Below are 19,267 nucleotides of genomic sequence, written 5' to 3' on the forward strand. Positions count from 1 at the left end.
TGTGGAGCCTGTCTTCATGTCCCTCTGCGGGTCAGCTAGTTTAGTCTGCAGGTTTCACTTCCCTGTTTGTAAAGGCAATTGCATCATTTACCTCTTTTTCTGTTCTTCGAAAGAAACAATAGTAGAGGTACGGTAATTAAGTAACATATAGAGGCAGTTCAACTTGAGTGTTTCGATTTGATGCTACCACTTCCATTCCACAACATTTTAGACAAGCACATTCAGATAATACATAATGAAGTCCCCCAATGAATAATGGATACCATGGTTGAACACTCTTGTTTTGATTCCTTGAGGGACTTTCTCAAGCAACCCGGGAATCATATTATTCCTGCTATTTACTTGAATCATTATGTAACTTTAACTATATTGCAGTATTTTTGATGTATTTGATGTCTTAAGTTGAGTATGTTGTATTGTAGGAGGAGCCTGTGATTATTCCATCATTGCCAGAGGTGGCTGTTTTGCAAATGACAATAACACTTTTGGCATCTTGATGAATACGTGTACACCTATATATATTATTTTAAGTGTTCTTACTGCGGTTGCATTTTGAAAACATTTTAAAGAATTATACAAAGCTTGAATACAAAAACCCTGGTATCTGTTAGAAAACTTGAGGCCCGGCCTAATGGTTACCCAGATGCAAATGAATGGTGGTTATAATAAGAGATGAGAAAGCTGTGTTTACTGAATAGCTTACATAGTGGTTGGCACTCTCATAAGATCTATAAAAGGCTTTAACAAGGCCGCTCTGATGTATGAGCGTCCATTAACTCGGGAATGCCCTCTCAAGAAGAAGAGTGTTTCTGTCCATTAGCTGAGGGTTGTCTGTTATACGGGAGGAAAGGTGTGAGCACTTCCACTTGTACATTTATGGGGCGGTTTGCTTCTGCATGCGTGTGTACCCATTAGTGCAGGAATGCTGGGAGGAAAGGTGTGTCCGATCTCAACTTCCCCCCGCGGACTCAACAGGAAGTAGCATAGAGAGGGAGGTGGGGTGGGGGGTGAGGAGGATAGGAGATTGGACACAAGTCAGATTTAGTGGAATAAGGGATGTGGTGGAAAAACAAGGAAAAGGGATTAAAATCTGGATTAGAAACAGAGATGGTTTAAGTAGTTAGGTTTAAGGATTGTATGTTTATGGCTCTTTAATCTAACCAAAATAGTTTTTGTTATTTTACAGTAAAAGTCAGTAAATTGTTGAAAGGAAGTTCTTAGAAAACTAACATTTTTCAGTTGTTAAAAACGGAGGATTTTAGTATAATGAAACGCCAAACTGAAGTGCAAATCAGGTAATAATGTGCTATTTCATGTATATTGGAAATACAGTGTTAAATAATTCATAATTGTATATCGTACCTGAAACAATTCGTTGATCATTAATTCAGTTAATATATTTCACTATTTCCCGAAAATGAATTGAGTTAACTGAGAGAATAAGTTTCTGAATAATCTATAAAGACCTGTTTAAGAAATTAAGTATGTGTATTTTCTGTATAATTGACAACAAATAACTTTTTAACTCAGACTGGCAGAGAATACGTATAACATAACCTGTGAAACCCGGGTAGAGGAAGTATGTAAACACAGACAGAAATATAATGTCTTTCTTTCTCTTTGTAATGTACGGTAGGTAAGATAAAGTTAGCAAAGCCTAACCACTGTGTTTAGTCTACCCCTAACACACAAACACACAGACCTCTGTGCCGGGTCTATTTAGCTGAGCTAGGCGTGTTTTGTCTGCACACAGAAACACACATTCACATGGTGATGCCATCTATTTACAGACGGTGGATGCAGAACAGCGTGACAGTGTTTAACAAAGGCAGGAATGCTGCAGGTGTGTGGAGAAAAGTTTGGAGAAAGAAAAAGCAATTGTATGTCTCACACACATTCAGACTGAACTTTACCCACCTGGGTTATTCTTGAAAAAGCAATGACACGGGGAGATCATTATAAAAGTCTTTCTTCGGGTCCGTTTTCTTTTTGCTTTGTTTTTTTGTCTCGTCACTTTTCTCCCCAGTGTTTCCTGGTAGCTCTGGTGCAAAGGCAACGTCTGTTCTGCGTTTTAATGGACATCTGCTTAATGCAGCAAGTGCAGCATGGGGACATGAAATCTTATTATTCTTTTAAATATTGAATAAAAAAATTAGAACCGTCAGTATTGGACTTTAGGAGAAACATATCTTCAATCATAACAGGATTAACTTCTGACAGACAGAAGTTTTTGGACGATTACTATTCCCAAAGTAAGTTATTCTCTACTTCTTTCTCATCAGCATTCAGGGTTAGAACACTTTAGAAAGCGTATGTACCTGGAAAGGAACCAGTAACGTGGGTTTGTTTATTAAGAAATGAAAAGCCCAGCTCCTGTCTTGTCCCTCTGTCTTCCTTCTCGCCTCCTCAGTGTTGATCTTCCAGCTTCAGTGGGAGGGTCCGCTGTGCTGTTAAATCAAACCATGACCTCATGGTGTTGTAGCTCCGCTGTGCTCTGCTCCTCTGGTTTGTTTGGATTAAGCTGCTCTTAGCCTCCCAGTTCCTTGTAACCTTCTCTCCCCTGAACTGGACACACTTGGTATGCACACTCCGGAGGGCTAAAAGTATATTTGTGAGCCAGTAAAATCACTGGGTCAGTATTAGAAGCTCTGAGATAATGGGGAGAGTCAAAGTGTTTACATTCCTAACTTTGTTTCTGAGGAGACGTGTCAAGTGGGAGGATTTTGCTCAATTTATAATTAGCACTTATTCCTGTTATTTCACAATACTTTTACCAAATACAATACGCAACAGCGGTAATTAAAGTTTCAAAGTCTCAAAAATGCTGCAACTACTGTCACAAACTGGATGAATGTGAAGTATTTTGTTAAAGGAGGATCAAAGCGTAACTAAGGAGCACTATTGGAGTGACTTTGATGGATATTGGACTCAGGATTCATTCATTTGGATTCCCGCTGTATGAAGAAATTAAAGGACGGCGCAAGTGGAAACAATTCACAAAGGGATTAAACTGTTTAAAACACATGCTCAAAGTAAGCCGGATTTTGCCGATGTGTTTATGTGGATTCAAAAGTCGTAAATAATCTACAAAATGGAGGAGACCGATCTGATCGGAGCAACTGTGACAAATAATCCAACTGAAACCGGCATGGAAAATGACTATGTTTTTAAAATTGCGCTTATCCAGACAATCCTGGTTTGGACACTTTACGGGCAGAAGAAACATTTCTATTAAAGAAAGAATTATACATTTCTGTCTTTTTATACCTTTAATAGCTACTAACTTGAATTTTTATTCTAATTAATTAATCAATTATTTTGTATATGTTATTGTAATGTAGAGACAAGGCTTTTAGTGACAATCATGTATTGCGTTACAATTATATAAAAGTAAAAAAAAAGTCTAAATATGATATTTGGCCTCAAATCATCTGAGGCCTGGCGCCCCCCCTGCGATCTTTGGCGCCCCCCCCCAGGTTGGGAACCACTGATCAAGGAGATGTTCAGGTTTAGCTGCATACCTTGTGCACACACTTTAACACGAGAGGAAGGATTCATTCACATCAGGTTTCTATTTATTCGTCTTTAATTATGTGTTTCTTTCCCGCTCTGCCTCTGGGCTAGGTAAGGTGACAGATAATCACCTTGTCACTTCCTGTCAATGATAAACTTTGACTCAGCAGGTGATTAACATGAATGTGGGAAATCCCCTCAGTAGAAACTTGACGTCACCTTTTTAAAAAAAGGTTTTCCCAGATCAACCAAGGAATCTGATGCCCTCAGGTTCAGGGTGTTGGGTGTGTCTCAGTGTGCATGTGGTCGAGCAGATTTGTTGCGGTCCAATACCCTCGTCCTTTAATCCGGATGAGTCAGGTTGGCCCATGCACACACTGAGGTCAGCGCACAGAGGAATTAGCCTTATGCAACAATACAGGCTTTAAATGACTTACATTCTTGAGTTCTTAATAAATGTGTCTGCTCCACATTAGTTTACCTCCATCATTTAATAGATGATATGTTATTTTATTCTAAATCAGAAGAGACTACATTCTGTCATTTAAAACTGACCTTACTTGCTATATTTTAACCTCTTTTTGGTGTTGAATTAAAGCCATTTATTAATGATACATTCTGCAGTAATAATTCATCACATCTAAGGCGGATTTAAAAGTATATTTTCAATAAAGATGTCGTAAAACATGTCCATTCAAATGTCCTAGAGCCCAAGATAACTTCAGTTATTTATAAATTTTCAGAAATGTGGTTTTATGTCAATCAGCGTCTACTAGCCTACCTAAATAAAGTTGTGCGCTTCTTTAGACAACTTTCCAAACTTGTTACGTATTTAAGGACGCTGAATGCAGCCTTACGATCCCATTAGAATCTTCTCATGTCATTTAATAGAAACGGGAATATAAAGACTGTATTTTTCTTTGAATCTAAATAAACATCCAGTTCTGACAGCACACATCAACAGATTTGCAGTCTGCATCTTCACCTGCTCTATGGGATCACCGGTTTTTCTTTAAATCCAAAAGTTTGATAAATGTTGTTAGTAATTCTCTTGACCCGACCCACAGACTGGCATTACATCGTTAGAAGCCCTTTAGCTGCAGTACTGTGTGTTTGCACTTTGCACACGCTGCATTGGCACCTTGTCTTTCCCTTGAGCAGTCTGTGTTTTCCATATAAGGGTGTGTGTGCCTCCAAAGCCTCTCTGGATTCTGCACTATGTGTTTGTGTGTGTGTGTGTGTGTGTGTGTGTGTATATATATGTGTGTGTGTGTGTGTGTGTGTGTGTGTGTGTGTGTGTAGTTTTTAATAGATGTAGAGGAGTGCTGCACTATGCCCATGTAAGCACACACTACACTAGAGAATTAAAAGACTGCATTGGCACACACACTGTTCACATGCACACAGAAGATGTCTTTGTGTCAGTCAGTTGTTTTGAGGCTTTAATAAGCTATGAGAGGATGTCGTTTTCACCATTGACATGTTTTTAAAAAAAAATGTGTTTGCATATAACCAAAAGTTAATAGGACAGTTTGTAGGCTTTTATTCATTATCATTTATTTTTTTATTTTCTTTATTTAAATAAGTATATAAAGTGTAAGAAAAATGGTTTCCAAAGAGGTTAAAGTACAATGTTTCTTTATTTTGTCAAAAACTAGTTTTAATTTATAATGATGAGATGGAGAAAAGCCCCAAACCCTTCCCAATGGAAATGCTGAAACCTGCCAGTATTTAAGAAAAACATTTAATCAGCAGTTAAAAGCCCACTTGACTATTATTTCTTTTTGTAAATATATATTTCTGCTTGATGTGTGACGTGTCACTTTTTCCTGAAACCAAGCTCCTGCATGCACCAACTGCCTGAACACATTTTGACTGTGACGGCCCCTACACACGGCGGCGTGCGTTGTCGCTTCAACGCTTCTGCCCATTCACTTTGAATGGGGCGACGTCACGATTCGCCGAACTGCATTGTGGGAGCAAAGCGTAGCTTCTCTCGCGGTGCTCGCTGCAAAAGTAGAGCAATGTTCTACTTTTAGCCAATCGAATATGCCAGTACAAATTCTAGCCAATCAAACCGCGCCCTTGTGTGTCTGGGGCGGGAGATTCATGTGATTGGTTGTTGGTCGAGTTTCAGCCCCCCCCCCCTCGCCGGCAAGCGACAACGCACGCCGCCGTGTGTAGGGGCCGTGAGAGGACAGGCTCTTTACAGCTGATGATGTAACACTCAGCTTCATCATGTGACCTGCATTATAGTTTTGCATGTGTTCCTTGCTAGTTGTAAAAGGAGGGTTGGACTGTGTGGTTGATCTGGTGTCACTGCTCGTATTCCTGCTCTTTAAAGATGTTTTTGTCTGCACCGTACACATGTGTCCTCTTTATCTAGAACTTCCTCTATCAGTTGACGCCTGTTTCTGACCCCCTCCCCCCTCTGGCTGACTTCAGGCCTCACTTACAGTGAAGCCTCTTGTGTGATTTGACAAACATCAGCTTGTGATTTGTTTACAGTACACACTCTTAGAAATCCATGTGGCCGTCAAACTGAATCATATTTTTTCTTTCTTGCATTGTTCAGTTTCCTGCAGGAGATGTTCGTGTTTTGTCTAAAATTAGAAGTCAGCAGCACAGCATGGGACACAGATTGTGGATTGGTCATGTGCTGACCCTCCAGCAGTGAGGGATTTTTCTCACTTAAAGTCAGAGATTTAGATTGTCTTTTCAGAAACACACGGTGCAATGGGCTGGGTCACATGATAAATGCTCTATTGACCCTAAAGCACACATGGACTAAAAACAGCTTACTCTGCTTTCTGCCGGCGTCCTGTTATGGTTCGCCTTCCAAAGGTAAAATGATCAGATTCTCTAAAGACAGCATGTATTTGTGTTGCTTTTCTATCAACTTGTCAACTCATTTAAAAAAACTAATTATATATTGTTATACTTTCTGTAAAGTCTTATCTTGTTGCTCCTCTTCTTATCGAAAAACAGCCTGGTGTTCTCAGGTTTCCCTGCTGGCATTCAGCTCCTCCAACAACAGATAATGGATTTAGGAGGATATTTTGTCATTTTATGAGTTGTAAGAAAGTGTGACACTTAAGAAATACATTCCAAAAAATGTTTTCCAACTAATGTTTGTGCAGAAGATGATACAATATAACTTGCAGGGCTGTACCCGAATATTTGAATATCCGAATATTCATTCTTTGGAGTACTATTCGGGTTTCAATTTCGTTGTTCGGATATTCGTTTTGTTAGTTTTTTCCCCTTTTTTTTTTCAAATTGAATTTATTGAAATCTCCAATATTAACGTAAGAGCTTGTGCCTCTTCGGGGGGTGCTAACACTTAACCATAAACGTGATCATTTACTTTCTCCGTCTTTATATGTAGATATTACTTTTCTCCGTTAATCTCCGTCACGTTGTTTTCATAGCAACAACAACTTCCTGTCAACAGCGCTACCTCTCTTTCAAAAATAAAAGTATGTCCATAAATAGGAAGCCAAGCCAAATTACACTTAAGACATATACAACTGCAACAAAAGTAACACACACAATGCGATATCCTTTTCAATTTCAAAGAACACAAATTGGGTTAATAACTATAAAACAACAATACTGTAGAATAACAAAATGAATGCCGTGAATACACCAAAATACACGTGTTGAAGCGGTTCACTGCTAATTACTACGCCCCCCCGCGCGGGCCGATTATTTGCTGCCGATTACTACCGAATATCCGGAGCCCGAAAAATGGTATTCGGGACTGCCCTAATAACTTGTGTAACTTACTGAGACTCTTAATTCGGATGAGAATGAACTCTGCCTCTGCACTCGTCCACGTGTGCTACTGCTGCTATTGTCTTTACTGTTTTGATAAACTAAGTTGACTTGTGACTAACTCATCGTGTCATGTCCCCTTTATTCTGTCAGGATGTGGAGAAGGAGCGAGAGCTGCGGACGGAGTTCAACAGGGAGGAAATCAGACAGAGGATCGAGCAGTACAACTTTCTGACCAAAGACCACCTCAAGATGACACTCGTAAGTGACACACACACACACACACACACACATACACGGATTATCAGCAAGTTGAATCAAAAGTAAAAGTGCTCATTGTGCAGAAAAATGTCATATATTATTTCTTCTAATTACAAATTCATAGATTCAACGGCATTTGACGTTGTCGTTTGTCAATATGGAGCGAGTTAGTCATCTCAATAATAGTGTTATAGATAAGGGAAAGTGTCTTTACAAAGAGTCTAAATGGAATTCCTGCCTCCCTTAAATACACTTACATAAAGGTGCAACAAAAGTGACAATCCTAATCTGTACTAATTTACATTAGCTGCAGCTTTTAATAAACCCGCTCAACATGTGACACCAGATGACCATAATGTTTAATCTTAAGTCTCAGTCAGCCTTTAGAAGTGTTGCTAACATTTTAATCTGCAATTCAGTAAACGCTGTATCCCAGAGAAAGTCCTGAAACACGATGTACACCTACACTGCAGCAGATGTTTTTTTTATATGTAGTGTTTGTTGGTGTTTGTAGATACACAAGGGAGTCTGCAGGTTTCCATGTGAAGGTGTGCTGCTGTCCCAGCTGCAGCATTCCTCAGCGTTCACATCACGGAGGTTGTTCCTGCCATTGTTCTCCTCACACTGTTTCCCTTGGCAGCGTGCAACGTGTCTGGAACTGAATTCAAAGCCACAGGGCGCTCTAGCAGCATGTTGAATCCAGAAAAGAATAACGCACCCAAGGCGAAGCGCAGGTTTTGTGTTGTTGGATCGCTACCAGTCAGGAAAACAACATGTGCTTGTTTTTATAGTAGGCCAGGAACACAAGTGTTGTTACATCAGAGCAAATGTTCACTTGCCATCATTGTAAGGTTTGGAGCTATTTTGATTCTCTCACATGCCTTCCTTTAGACTAGTGCAAAGAAAAACATCCAAAAGACATATTTAGATGTTTATATTAGTAACTTTGTCTATTTACATCTTTAGATTTCTCCTAAAATCACCAGAAGTTAGCATTAGATTATGCCTCATTTACATATTTAAACATCAAAACTATTCATATTAACATAAAAAGTTATATTTAAATGAAAAATACAAGATAGAACAAATATGTATCTGAAAAAAGGAACTGATGGTGTTATCGATATGTCGTCCCTACACAAAGCTTTTGTTCTTATTTGACATATTTGAGGTCTTTGTCTCGTTATCGCTTTGTCTCTGATTGCGCAAGATTCTCTTTTTCACCCTGTGTAGTTGACTAGCGAGGTTGACTGTTCATACTGATCTCGTTTGACACACACACACACACACACACACACACACACACACACACACACACACACACACACACACACACACACACACACACATAGATGGGGTAATAGGATTACGATGCTCTTCCTCCATCTGGGGCCATCTGTCTGGGTTTACTGGGTGAACTGGTTTCTTCTGCAGAGATCGTTCAGCACGTACATCTAGATTCTTGCTATAAATAACTTTCTTTATTCTTAATTTATCTTTATTTATAAGGTTTTGGTTCACTTAATATTGCTAATTTGGCGGTCGTTGTTTTTTGTCAACTCTGATTTTATTCAATTTGATATGATCTGTTATTTCTTATTTATTCTTTCCTACAGTGGAGCAACTGTAACAAGAGTCCAATGATTCCCCCCCCAATGGAAAACAAATATCAATATTCTTTTTATATATATATATATACACATTACATACTGTATCTAAATTCCTGTTTTTAATCTGAATTCTCCTCATTTGATATACCTAAAACTGCATTTCCTGGCATTTTTGCCTAAAAATATAAAAATAGTTGGTGATTATTTTTCTGTTGATTGACTAATCCATACATCCCTGTTTGCAGCTCTAACCATACCTCTCTCTTTTTTTTCACCCAGAATCCCACTAGTGTGTATACTGGTTTCATCAAAGTGCAGATGGACCTAAGGAGGCCCGTGACGGTGCGGGGGGGCCAGAGAGGAGCCGGGGGGGCGCTGGTGGGTGAGGCCTTCTATCTGCCCCGCGGAGTCACCAACACCCTCCACATCAGCTCCAATAACACCGTCAGACAGGTGGCTAACACACACACACACACACACACACACACACACACACACACACACACACACACACACACACACACACACACACACACACACACACACACACACACACACACACACACACACACACACACACACACACACACACACACACGTCAACACAACTTAATTAGGATCTGATGACATACTGGTTGAAGTCAGGGTTCAGTGCATTTTGGCAGATGTTGAGATTTTATTACATTTTCACTGAGTTTTCTTAGTCTTTCTTTGAAAAACTGAGAAAATGAACCTGCAGACACAAAAATGATAGTTTAATGAATGGCCTACAGGTGTCTGTTAATTACTAATTAAATAATCTAACTAAAGGCATATCCGAGGTGAACAGGAGATACTGCTTTTCAAACACTAAGACCATTTAATGGGCAAAGAAGAAAGAAACTTTTTATAAATAAATACACATCACGTCAGTGTCGTTAGTTTATTGGTTTCTGACCGTTTTGTTTCCTGTGTGTGTTCAGGTGATCGTCGCCCTGCTGAGCAAGTTCACAGTCCAAGACAACCCAGCCAAATACGCCTTATACAAACGCTACCGCAGGGAGGAGCAGGGTAAGGCTTGAGCTGTGTGTGTGTGTATGTGAGTGAGGGAGAGAGAGTGAAAGTGACTGGATTGAGACCGGAGACGGTGTGTTTCATACCACTCATTCCAAGCTCTGTAACAGATGCTTTGGGACTGCTGACATCGTGTGTGTGTGTGTGTGTGTGTGTGTGTGTGTGTGTGTGTGTGTGTGTGTGTGTGTGTGTGTGTGTGTGTGTGTGTGTGTGTGTGTGTGTGTGTGTGTGTGTGTGTGTGTGTGTGTGTGTGTGTGTGTGTGTGTGTGTGTGTGTGTGTGTGTGTGTGTGTGTGTGTGTGTGTGTGTGTGTGTGTGTGTGTGTGTGTGTGTGTGTGTGTGTGTGTGTGTGTGTGTGTGTGTGTGTGTGTGTGTGTGTGTGTGTGTGTGTGTGTGTGTGTGTGTGTGTGTGTGTGTGTGTGTGTGTGTGTGTGTGTGTGTGAGACATGCAGGGCTCTCCCTACTATCAACACCAGGAACACACACCAACTCTTTGAATTAACAGCTGTTGCAGGGTTTCAAATATAATCTTAGCATCAGCAAGAGAGGAGAAAGATGGGCTTTATGATCCTTGCACTATAAAAAGTTACTTATAATTATTACACTTGTATAAATGCTATATATGTAAATATCTTGTTTGAAGTCACATTGATAGAGTTTATTTGTGCTTGCATCTGTGCGTTGCTCTGGTTTGTTTCACCTCATTACTGGAGACATACAGTGAGACCAATAAAAGACAGGGTCTAGACAGACGACTGACAGCAGATGTATGCAGACCTCGTATGGTCGTATTAAAGGTTCCCAGACAAAAGCTTTCATTCAACTCATTAAAACCAGGCTGGTGAGGAAGGGTCCTTCAGAGTCAGGATAAGGTATACTCCAGTTTCTGTCTGAAAGAAAATAGAAAAGAGACATTGTTTTTTTTTTTAAAGCTTTTGAGATCAGTGACCTTGAACCCTATCACTTTGGCTCCTGTCACATTTCACATGCGATGGTCTCCTTTTGATTTGCAATATTTAAATGCTGCACTTCTATGGAGACGGCGCAATCATTTCTGCAAAACGTTGAACAAGTTTTCTTTGCAATTTGTTATTACCTGTCAATATTAATAATATCAAATTAAGTTTTGTTATCAATAATAATAAGTCTTGTAAAAATAAGTTAGTGTTAAAATCAAAATAAACCCATTAGTAACATAGGCCACACATTATTGATTTTTGATTCAAATTTGATGAACAATATATTGATTTATTTATTGTTTACGAGTCAATATGCGTGAGATTTATTGTTCATCATAATTTTTAAAGCTTATTTTTAGAGCAATATTGTACAGTGAAAAACTTTATCAAAACTCATTACATTAACACATGTAAAAGTTAATTGCCAAATTGATGATTTAATAAAAGAAAATGGACCTATATAATTGCAAAATAATAATAATAATTTCATTATCAGCCCTAAAGTAAAGTGTTGTTGTCCTCTTCTGGCAACATGGATTTGTTTTTGTAAATGACTGTGGTCGCCATTTTATGTGCCGCACCCATCCTTTCATCCTCTGCCATGCATGTTTATATGCACACACACACAAAATGCATCTGCGGTGACCACATTGGTGCTCGCATGAATGTGGCTTGCAGGACCGCATACTGTAGTGCCTTAATTAATGTGTGTGTGTGTGTGTGTTTCAGTGTACGTGTGTAAGCTGGCGGATGGCGAGCAGCCGTTGTTTCTGCGTCTGGTGGCGGGACCCGACTCCGACACGCTCAGCTTCGTTCTGAGGGAACAGACCGGAGAAGTCATGGTAAAAATACACCTATTCATTGACCTTTATACGAAACTACTGTATGTCTCCTACAGCTCAATTCTCCTCCTCCTCATCTGTTCTGACTTCATCTCCCTCCTTTTCCTCCTTCTCTTTCTTGGCTTACTTCTGTACTCCTTTGTATGGAGGCACATAGGTAGAAAAACACATTTGAAGTTAAACAAAACGATAATGCCACAAATTGATTATATAAAATCATATAATTGTTTATAGTATTGTTATCTAAATGTTGAATCCAACATCAATTCAATATTTTCTCTTTGTCCTGTAATCTTGGAAACCTTTTCAAAAACGTCTTCTTTCTTCTCTTCCTCCATACCATCTTTCATTTGCTCTACTGCTTTCGCATCCTTCTTCTGTTCATCTTTTTCATCCTCCTTCACCTCCTAATCATCCTTCCCTTTCTCCCCTTTCCTTCGTCTGCTTTCCTTTCCTCCTTCTGTCTTTCCCTTTCCCATCCTTCCCTTTCTCCCCTTTCCTTCGTCTGCTTTCCTTTCCTCCTTCTGTCTTTCCCTTTCCCATCCTTCCCTTTCTCCCCTTTCCTTCGTTTGCTTTCCTTTCACCTTCTGTCTGTCCCTTTCCCATCCTTCCCTTTCTCCCCTTTCCTTCGTCTGCTTTCCTTTCACCTTCTGTCTTTCCCTTTCCCATCCTTCCCTTTCTCCCCTTTCCTTAGTCTGCTTTCCTTTCACCTTCTGTCTTTCCCATCCTTCCCTTTCTCCCCTTTCCTTAGTCTGCCTTCCTTTCCTCCTTCTGTCTTTCCCTTTCCCATCCTTCCCTTTCTCCCCTTTCCTTAGTCTGCTTTCCTTTCCTCCTTCTGTCTTTCCCTTTCCCCTCCTTCCCTTTCTCCCCTTTCCTTCGTCTGCTTTCCTTTCACCTTCTGTCTTTCCCTTTCCCATCCTTCCCTTTCTCCCCTTTCCTTAGTCTGCTTTCCTTTCCTCCTTCTGTCTTTCCCTTTCCCATCCTTCCCTTTCTCCCCTTTCCTTAGTCTGCTTTCCTTTCCTCCTTCTGTCTTTCCCTTTCCCATCCTTCCCTTTCTCCCCTTTCCTTCGTCTGCTTTCCTTTCCTCCTTCTGTCTTTCCCTTTCCCATCCTTCCCTTTCTCCCCTTTCCTTCGTCTGCTTTCCTTTCCTCCTTCTGTCTTTCCCTTTCCCCTCCTTCCCTTTCTCCCCTTTCCTTCGTCTGCTTTCCTTTCCTCCTTCTGTCTTTCCCTTTCCCCTCCTTCCCTTTCTCCCCTTTCCTTAGTCTGCTTTCCTTTCACCTTCTGTCTTTCCGTTTCCCATCCTTCCCTTTCTCCCCTTTCCTTCGACTGCTTTCCTTGCCTCCTTATTCTCATCTACGTTAGGGTAGCAATCAAGTCCCATCCATGAACATGCAAAAGAAACAAGATGCTCAATAAGATGTGTTGTGAATAAGTGTTCTCCTCTTCTCAGTGGGATGCCTTCTCCATCCCCGAGCTGCGTAACTTCCTGCGGATCCTCGACAAGGAGGAGAACGAGCAGAGGGAGGCGGTGCTTCGTCGCTATGACTCTTACCGGCGGAGACTGCAGGAGGCGACGAGAGAGCTCCGAGGACCCTCTTAGAGCATTCACCCCCAAAAACAGGACTACTCCCCCTACTGGCTCGGAGGAGGGGACTTTTTTACATCCTCAGAGGAGCTGAATCTACATTTTGACAAGGAGAAGGATGTGAGAGCAAAGGATTCTGCGCCAGGACGAAAGATGATACAAAGATTGAAAGGAAATAAACTGAGGAAGGATAAACGGACAATATTGGGATGCTGGAGTTTGATTCAGCCTGGATGAAAGACTTCAAACTGCTGCCTGCTCACACCAGAGTCACTGAAGCGTGCCATATTCACTCCTCCTCTCTCCTGCTCTGTCCGGCTGTCACTTCATGTATCTCTAGTTCCCCCTTTGTATCCCTTTAAACTTGTGAAAGACTCAAGGCCATATATGGAGTTAGAGTTTTATTTAATTTTTTTGTTTTTAATGGTTTGTACATATTTTTTCTTTTTTAATTTATATGGGTGAAGCTTTTTATTGTTTTGTGTTTCTGGAAACAAAAAGTCTTATTGAGTTGTTTTGTTCCGAGGCGGGGCAGCAGTCTGCTCGTTGACACAGACGGAGATAGTGGGAGATATGGAGCTGACATACACAGATCATTGGAGCCTTTAAGCAAAGAACATGGATTATCTTTGAGTTTTGCTTGAATGATCCTGAAAGTTGAGAAATATTTCTGAAGGGAAAAAGTATGTATGGAGTCTTGAGTGTGCCAAAGAAAGTTTTTTTTTATTAGAATTATTTTACTTCATGTTCATAGCTGTTAATAGAATGTGAAAACGACACCAAAAGAAAACACAACAGACGAGGGACAACACATACACAATATTAAAGTCAAATTTAAGTAAGAATAAAATGGCAATTCAACTTACTATTTAATCATCTTAAAAACAAGTTGGCAATTACATTGTAGATTAAGAAAATTACACTTTTTAGATTCAAAGATATTTTCTGTGTTATTATTATTTGCAGGGTGCATATGTGCCAGCCTCTATTACAGATCTTCAAAGCAAATAAGCAGCAAAATATCCCCTAACTCTTATTTCCATCATTTTGCTGTTGCTTTTATCACCTTTTACATATTACATACATTTACTTTTAAATGCATACATATAAAGCATTTTTAGTGAATGATTGTTATCTATGATTTATTATTTGTATTCTACTTATTGGCACACTTCAGACTCCATAGAGGGTTGTTGGTGTACAGAGGAATAAAAGGTGCATTTGAGCTTTAATGGATCTGAAAACACAAACTCTACTGGCAAATAATAAAAGAGGAAAGGTCTTGTAAACTGAACGAAGACAGAAACGTGGTTTTGGTTGGAAAGATAGTTATTTTATGGCGAGTGAGGGTGATTTAGTGGGATTTAAAGCCGAAGATGCTAAAGTAGTTTGGATAGACTTGACCTCCGACCTTTGACCCTGCATGGTCACAGCAGGAGGAGTGACGGTTTCTGGAAGTTGACTGAGAAGTTTAGGAAAGTGGAATAGAAGGAAGAATAGGACGGTAGTGTGAGCGGTGTGACCTCGAGGACAATGTGTGTCCTGTTTTCCTGCATTAATGAAAGCTGCTGCTGGGAGGAATAAGGGAGGTCTGTGAGAACAGCTGATACTGATATGAGTCGTGTCGGTTGTCGCTGTGTGCTCTTATCTCCAGTTAAAACCTGCAGCCTTGACCTCCTTTACAGCCCGAGGTTCAGCTGGCGGATACAAGGAAAAGAAAGACTTAGAGAAAGAAATGCGAAAGAAGTTGAACAGGTGGAGGTGTTTTTGTACAGTGAAGCTTCATGACATGTGTTGCCAGTAGCTGCCTTAAATATATATGCAATGTTATCTTTAGTATATGCAATTCATCATTTATGGCTTAGAGACCAAAGAGTTTGTCGATGTAGTTTTGTTAAAGGATCTGTTGTTTTTGTAGCAGCAGTTATTCAGATATTTGATCAAAAAACATACATTTAAGATTAAACAAAGACAATCATTTGAACTAGCAATGGGGTTATTAATATCTATCGCAAGTCATTAACAAAGGTTGAGTTGAGCTGATTGAAGTGCAACACCGCCCCCTAGTGGGCAAACCCCGTAACTATCCTCTCATTTCTGTGTCAAACTATCTCATAGATTTATTTTTTTGTTATAACCAAAGATATTTTTGTGGTGTTGCCTGGAGCAAAACATATATCAGAGGCCTGTTCCCACTGAAGGGAACACATATAGAGTTCAGAGTTTTATTTAAAGGGGTTTTAACCCTGGTTTATTTTATTATGGAACACTGGGTTAATGATATGGAAGCAAAGGGTCAGGAGGATTTGAATCTTACAAGCAGCTGAACGCCTAATTGGGACATTTCAAGGGCCATTCCTCCAATTGTATGCATAATTTACTCTGATATACTCGCGAATAAAATTGTATTATTTGAGATGTGGCATTATGGGAAATGTAGGATCAAGCTTTTTAAAACGTCTCTTTAAGAAGTACTAAAAACACCCCAAAACTAAATGTTATATTTGAATACAACAGAATCTAGATTCATTAACTATTTGAAAATATTTTGGACGTTTTCCCATTATTTAATTCAAAGTGGTGTAACTGTAAAAGCTTTCATATTTAAAATTTGTATCCAGATGTTCAACATGTTTTTGGCCAATTTAAAAGAAGTCGTCAAGTCACTGAAATGGTGAAATGATTCTAAGTTTTGCTCGTCTTGACCTTAATTCTGGATATTAAAAGAAATCACACATTTGGTATTTAGCTGCTTATAAAACGTTCAAACTATGTTGGCCTTGTTTTGCTTCCCTATAATATCATTGGAAAGATACACAAGTCTGCATGGAAACAGCTAATGAATCTTAAAGCCATGTTGTTGTTGTTGTTGTTTGTGTATCTGATAAACAACTTGTTCTGTCAGATGACATCATACCAGAATAATCGTATCAATTCATTCAGCTTTTGGGGCACTTTAACTTCAGGGAAGCCGGGTTTCTTTTCATTTTTCTTCTTTCTCTTTAAACTTCCGCCATCAAACTGTACTTTATATTAACATCTTATATGCTATAATCTTATTTTGAAAGATTTTGTTAAGCTCCACACATAATTAAATGTTTTTGTTTTTTTTTAAACAAATGGAAGTACAGTGTGACAGAAGTTTTTTTTTTTTAAGCTAATTTTTTTTCATCTTTTGTATATTTTGAGTTTAGCTGTTAGACTGTGAATGGTTTTGTTGGATCTCGCATGTTGTTCTTGTTTTAGTCTTTTTGTGACACACATGCTCTCTGTTCACTACTGGGCTTAATAATATTAAAGCATGCGTTATCGTAGAGAAAACTGGGGGAACCCTTTTGGAGTGAACATCGGACGTTTGTTTTTTTAAATGTCGTCACATCTGCTGGTATAAGTGAGGCTTGATGATTCATTAACCTTTGATGCAAAGCTTTGGGCCAGTAGTGTTCATAAATGAATAAGTTTATATATGACACCTGGTATTTAGAAAGACATTCAAGGCTGTTTTAATCAGACATGCAAACTATTGGCTTCACATCACATTGTTTACCTTTTTTAGAAGAAGCCGTTTGAGAAATTCCAAACATGTAGATTTGATCTAGATTGTGTCACTTTACGATGTTACACCATATAATGCTGATTGTTTGCCTGATCGATCATTTGAGCAACGTCTAATTGCTGATTTAGGCCTCGAGGAAAAACAGGTGTTGTTTCCCTACAGTTTCTTTACATGAAAAGTATGTCTTGAATTTAATAATTTTATCAACGGACAAATATTCTGCAACTATTTTGATCATTTCTTTCAAGCAAAGAAATCCAAAAATCCAGATCCAGCCTCTTCAAAGTGTCTGATTTACATGTTGATGAGAAACAAAGCAATCCAAAATACTACCAATGAACATCAGCCTTATGTGGTGTACAATTAGATTTACACTTGATACTTAAATATGTATTTACTTTCTTGTGATTTGAGACATTGAAATCTAAGCTGCTGCTGCTACTAAATATAATTTTTGATTTTGGAAATAGAAACCCCCCCCCTCCACACACCACCATGTGCAGCTTTCCTGTAGCTTTTGAGCATTTGACATGATCCCCATTCGCAGATTGAATGCAAGAAATTCACTTTTCCGCATTTAAATTTTTTTCCATTCAAAGCGGTGGTTTAGGGATTTATCTGAACAACCAAATAGTTGTTGGAAAGTAGAAAAACCACTAAATGTACCATACATCAGTCTTTTTTAAGCAGCTCTTAAACGACATAACTATTCTATTATCTAAGATTTACGGTCTGTAAGGCTTTTATCTTGTGTTGTGTGCGATCTGTGTTTCGTGTGAACATCCAGACACTGTACATGTAAATGCCAAAGATCTGCGTGTAGCGCTGTTGATATTCATCTTCTCCAATGATGCTGTTTTTGTCGACTATTTAGAGATCAGATTGATCTCAAATCATGAGTTCTCCATTAGCATCTGAGCTCAGAAAAGTTATTTCGGTTTGTTTTACACTTGAATTAAAAATGTTCAAAAATCCAAATGAAATGTAGGCTTTTGAGAGCTCCGAATACAGCAGTGCCTTTCTAAGTTCAGACAGAAATAGAATCCTGCAGCAGGGCTTCCTAAATCGCTTTTTCTGCAGGAAAACTCTTCAGATGTATTTTTGTCATCTCTCTTTGAATCGATACCAAATGTTGCCTTTCCTTCACACAGGGCAGGCTGCATCCAATAAAGTTGAAATTAAAACAAAAACAAGTGCTTTCATGTTTTTTAACTGCTGTTGTGTTTTCTTTCTTGCTGTAAATGGGATTATTTAAATATATTTGACAAGAGGTTTTTTTTTCTGTATTACTTGAAAGAAAAATGTATCTCTCCTCTTGAAAATTCTCTATTTTTTAAAACAAATCCCCCAAAGAATACTGGCTTCAGCTTTTCATATGAGATGTTACTACTATTATTTTGTTATGCAATTTAAAATTACATACATTTGGGTCTAAATTGTTCATCTAAGAAAACAATATACTTGAAGACATAACCTTCACTCTGTCTCTGAGATATATCTTTTTTATTTTCTGTCATTTTAGAGACCAAAACTACTCAGCAGATTAAAAGATAATCTTGAGTTGCAGCCCTACATTTCCAAAATCAATTGAGATGTTTTTTATAACCCTTTTAGACAAATTCCAAATATTTAATATAAAGCTTCAGCCAGTAATAATTAGTTTAGCATAAAGGCTGTCAGTAATTTGGCAGAACTGCAGTCCAAAGCAGCTCCTCCTCCTCCTCTTGTCCTCCCTGTGACCCCAACTACTCACAGACTTTAAATGGGACCCCCCCCCCCTGTCTCTCACACACACGTAACTGTTCATGTGTAAAACTGCAGAAAGGAGCCTTTCAGTGCTGCCTTCAAAATAAAAGCTCTGACTGAAACTTTTGTTTAGTAATCCTTTGATGTTTTCCGAAGAGGCTTTAAGAGCAGAAATAACTTAAAATACACAGTAATAGACAAGTATTAAAATATAAACAGTTTATATGTATTTAAGCACTTTGGAATGTGAGTGTTGAATAATGGTGCCAGGTTATTGAAAGAAAATAATAATTGAAGTAGTCACAAAACAAAACTGAGGCGAATTTTAACTAATGTATGGTAGATGCAGGTGAGTTCATTGGAACA

At 38.9% G+C, this 19,267-nt stretch overlaps 1 protein-coding gene across 1 annotated transcript in view; it reads left to right on the forward strand.

The window, feature by feature from the left end:
* Nucleotides 1-18,361, forward strand: part of rassf3 (Ras association domain family member 3) — a 58,579-nt gene extending 40,218 nt beyond the window's left edge. The window contains exons 3-7 of the mRNA XM_079653993.1: nt 7,444-7,551; nt 9,441-9,614; nt 10,124-10,211; nt 11,902-12,014; nt 13,465-18,361. Coding sequence (XP_079510119.1) covers nt 7,444-7,551; nt 9,441-9,614; nt 10,124-10,211; nt 11,902-12,014; nt 13,465-13,614 — 633 coding nt within the window. The 3' untranslated portion in view covers nt 13,615-18,361. The remainder of the gene's footprint in view (nt 1-7,443; nt 7,552-9,440; nt 9,615-10,123; nt 10,212-11,901; nt 12,015-13,464) is intronic.
* Nucleotides 18,362-19,267: the final 906 nt, after the last annotated feature.

Source organism: Notothenia rossii (genome assembly GCF_949606895.1).
Source record: "Notothenia rossii genome assembly, chromosome: 10".
Classification (NCBI taxonomy): Eukaryota; Metazoa; Chordata; class Actinopteri; order Perciformes; family Nototheniidae; genus Notothenia; species Notothenia rossii.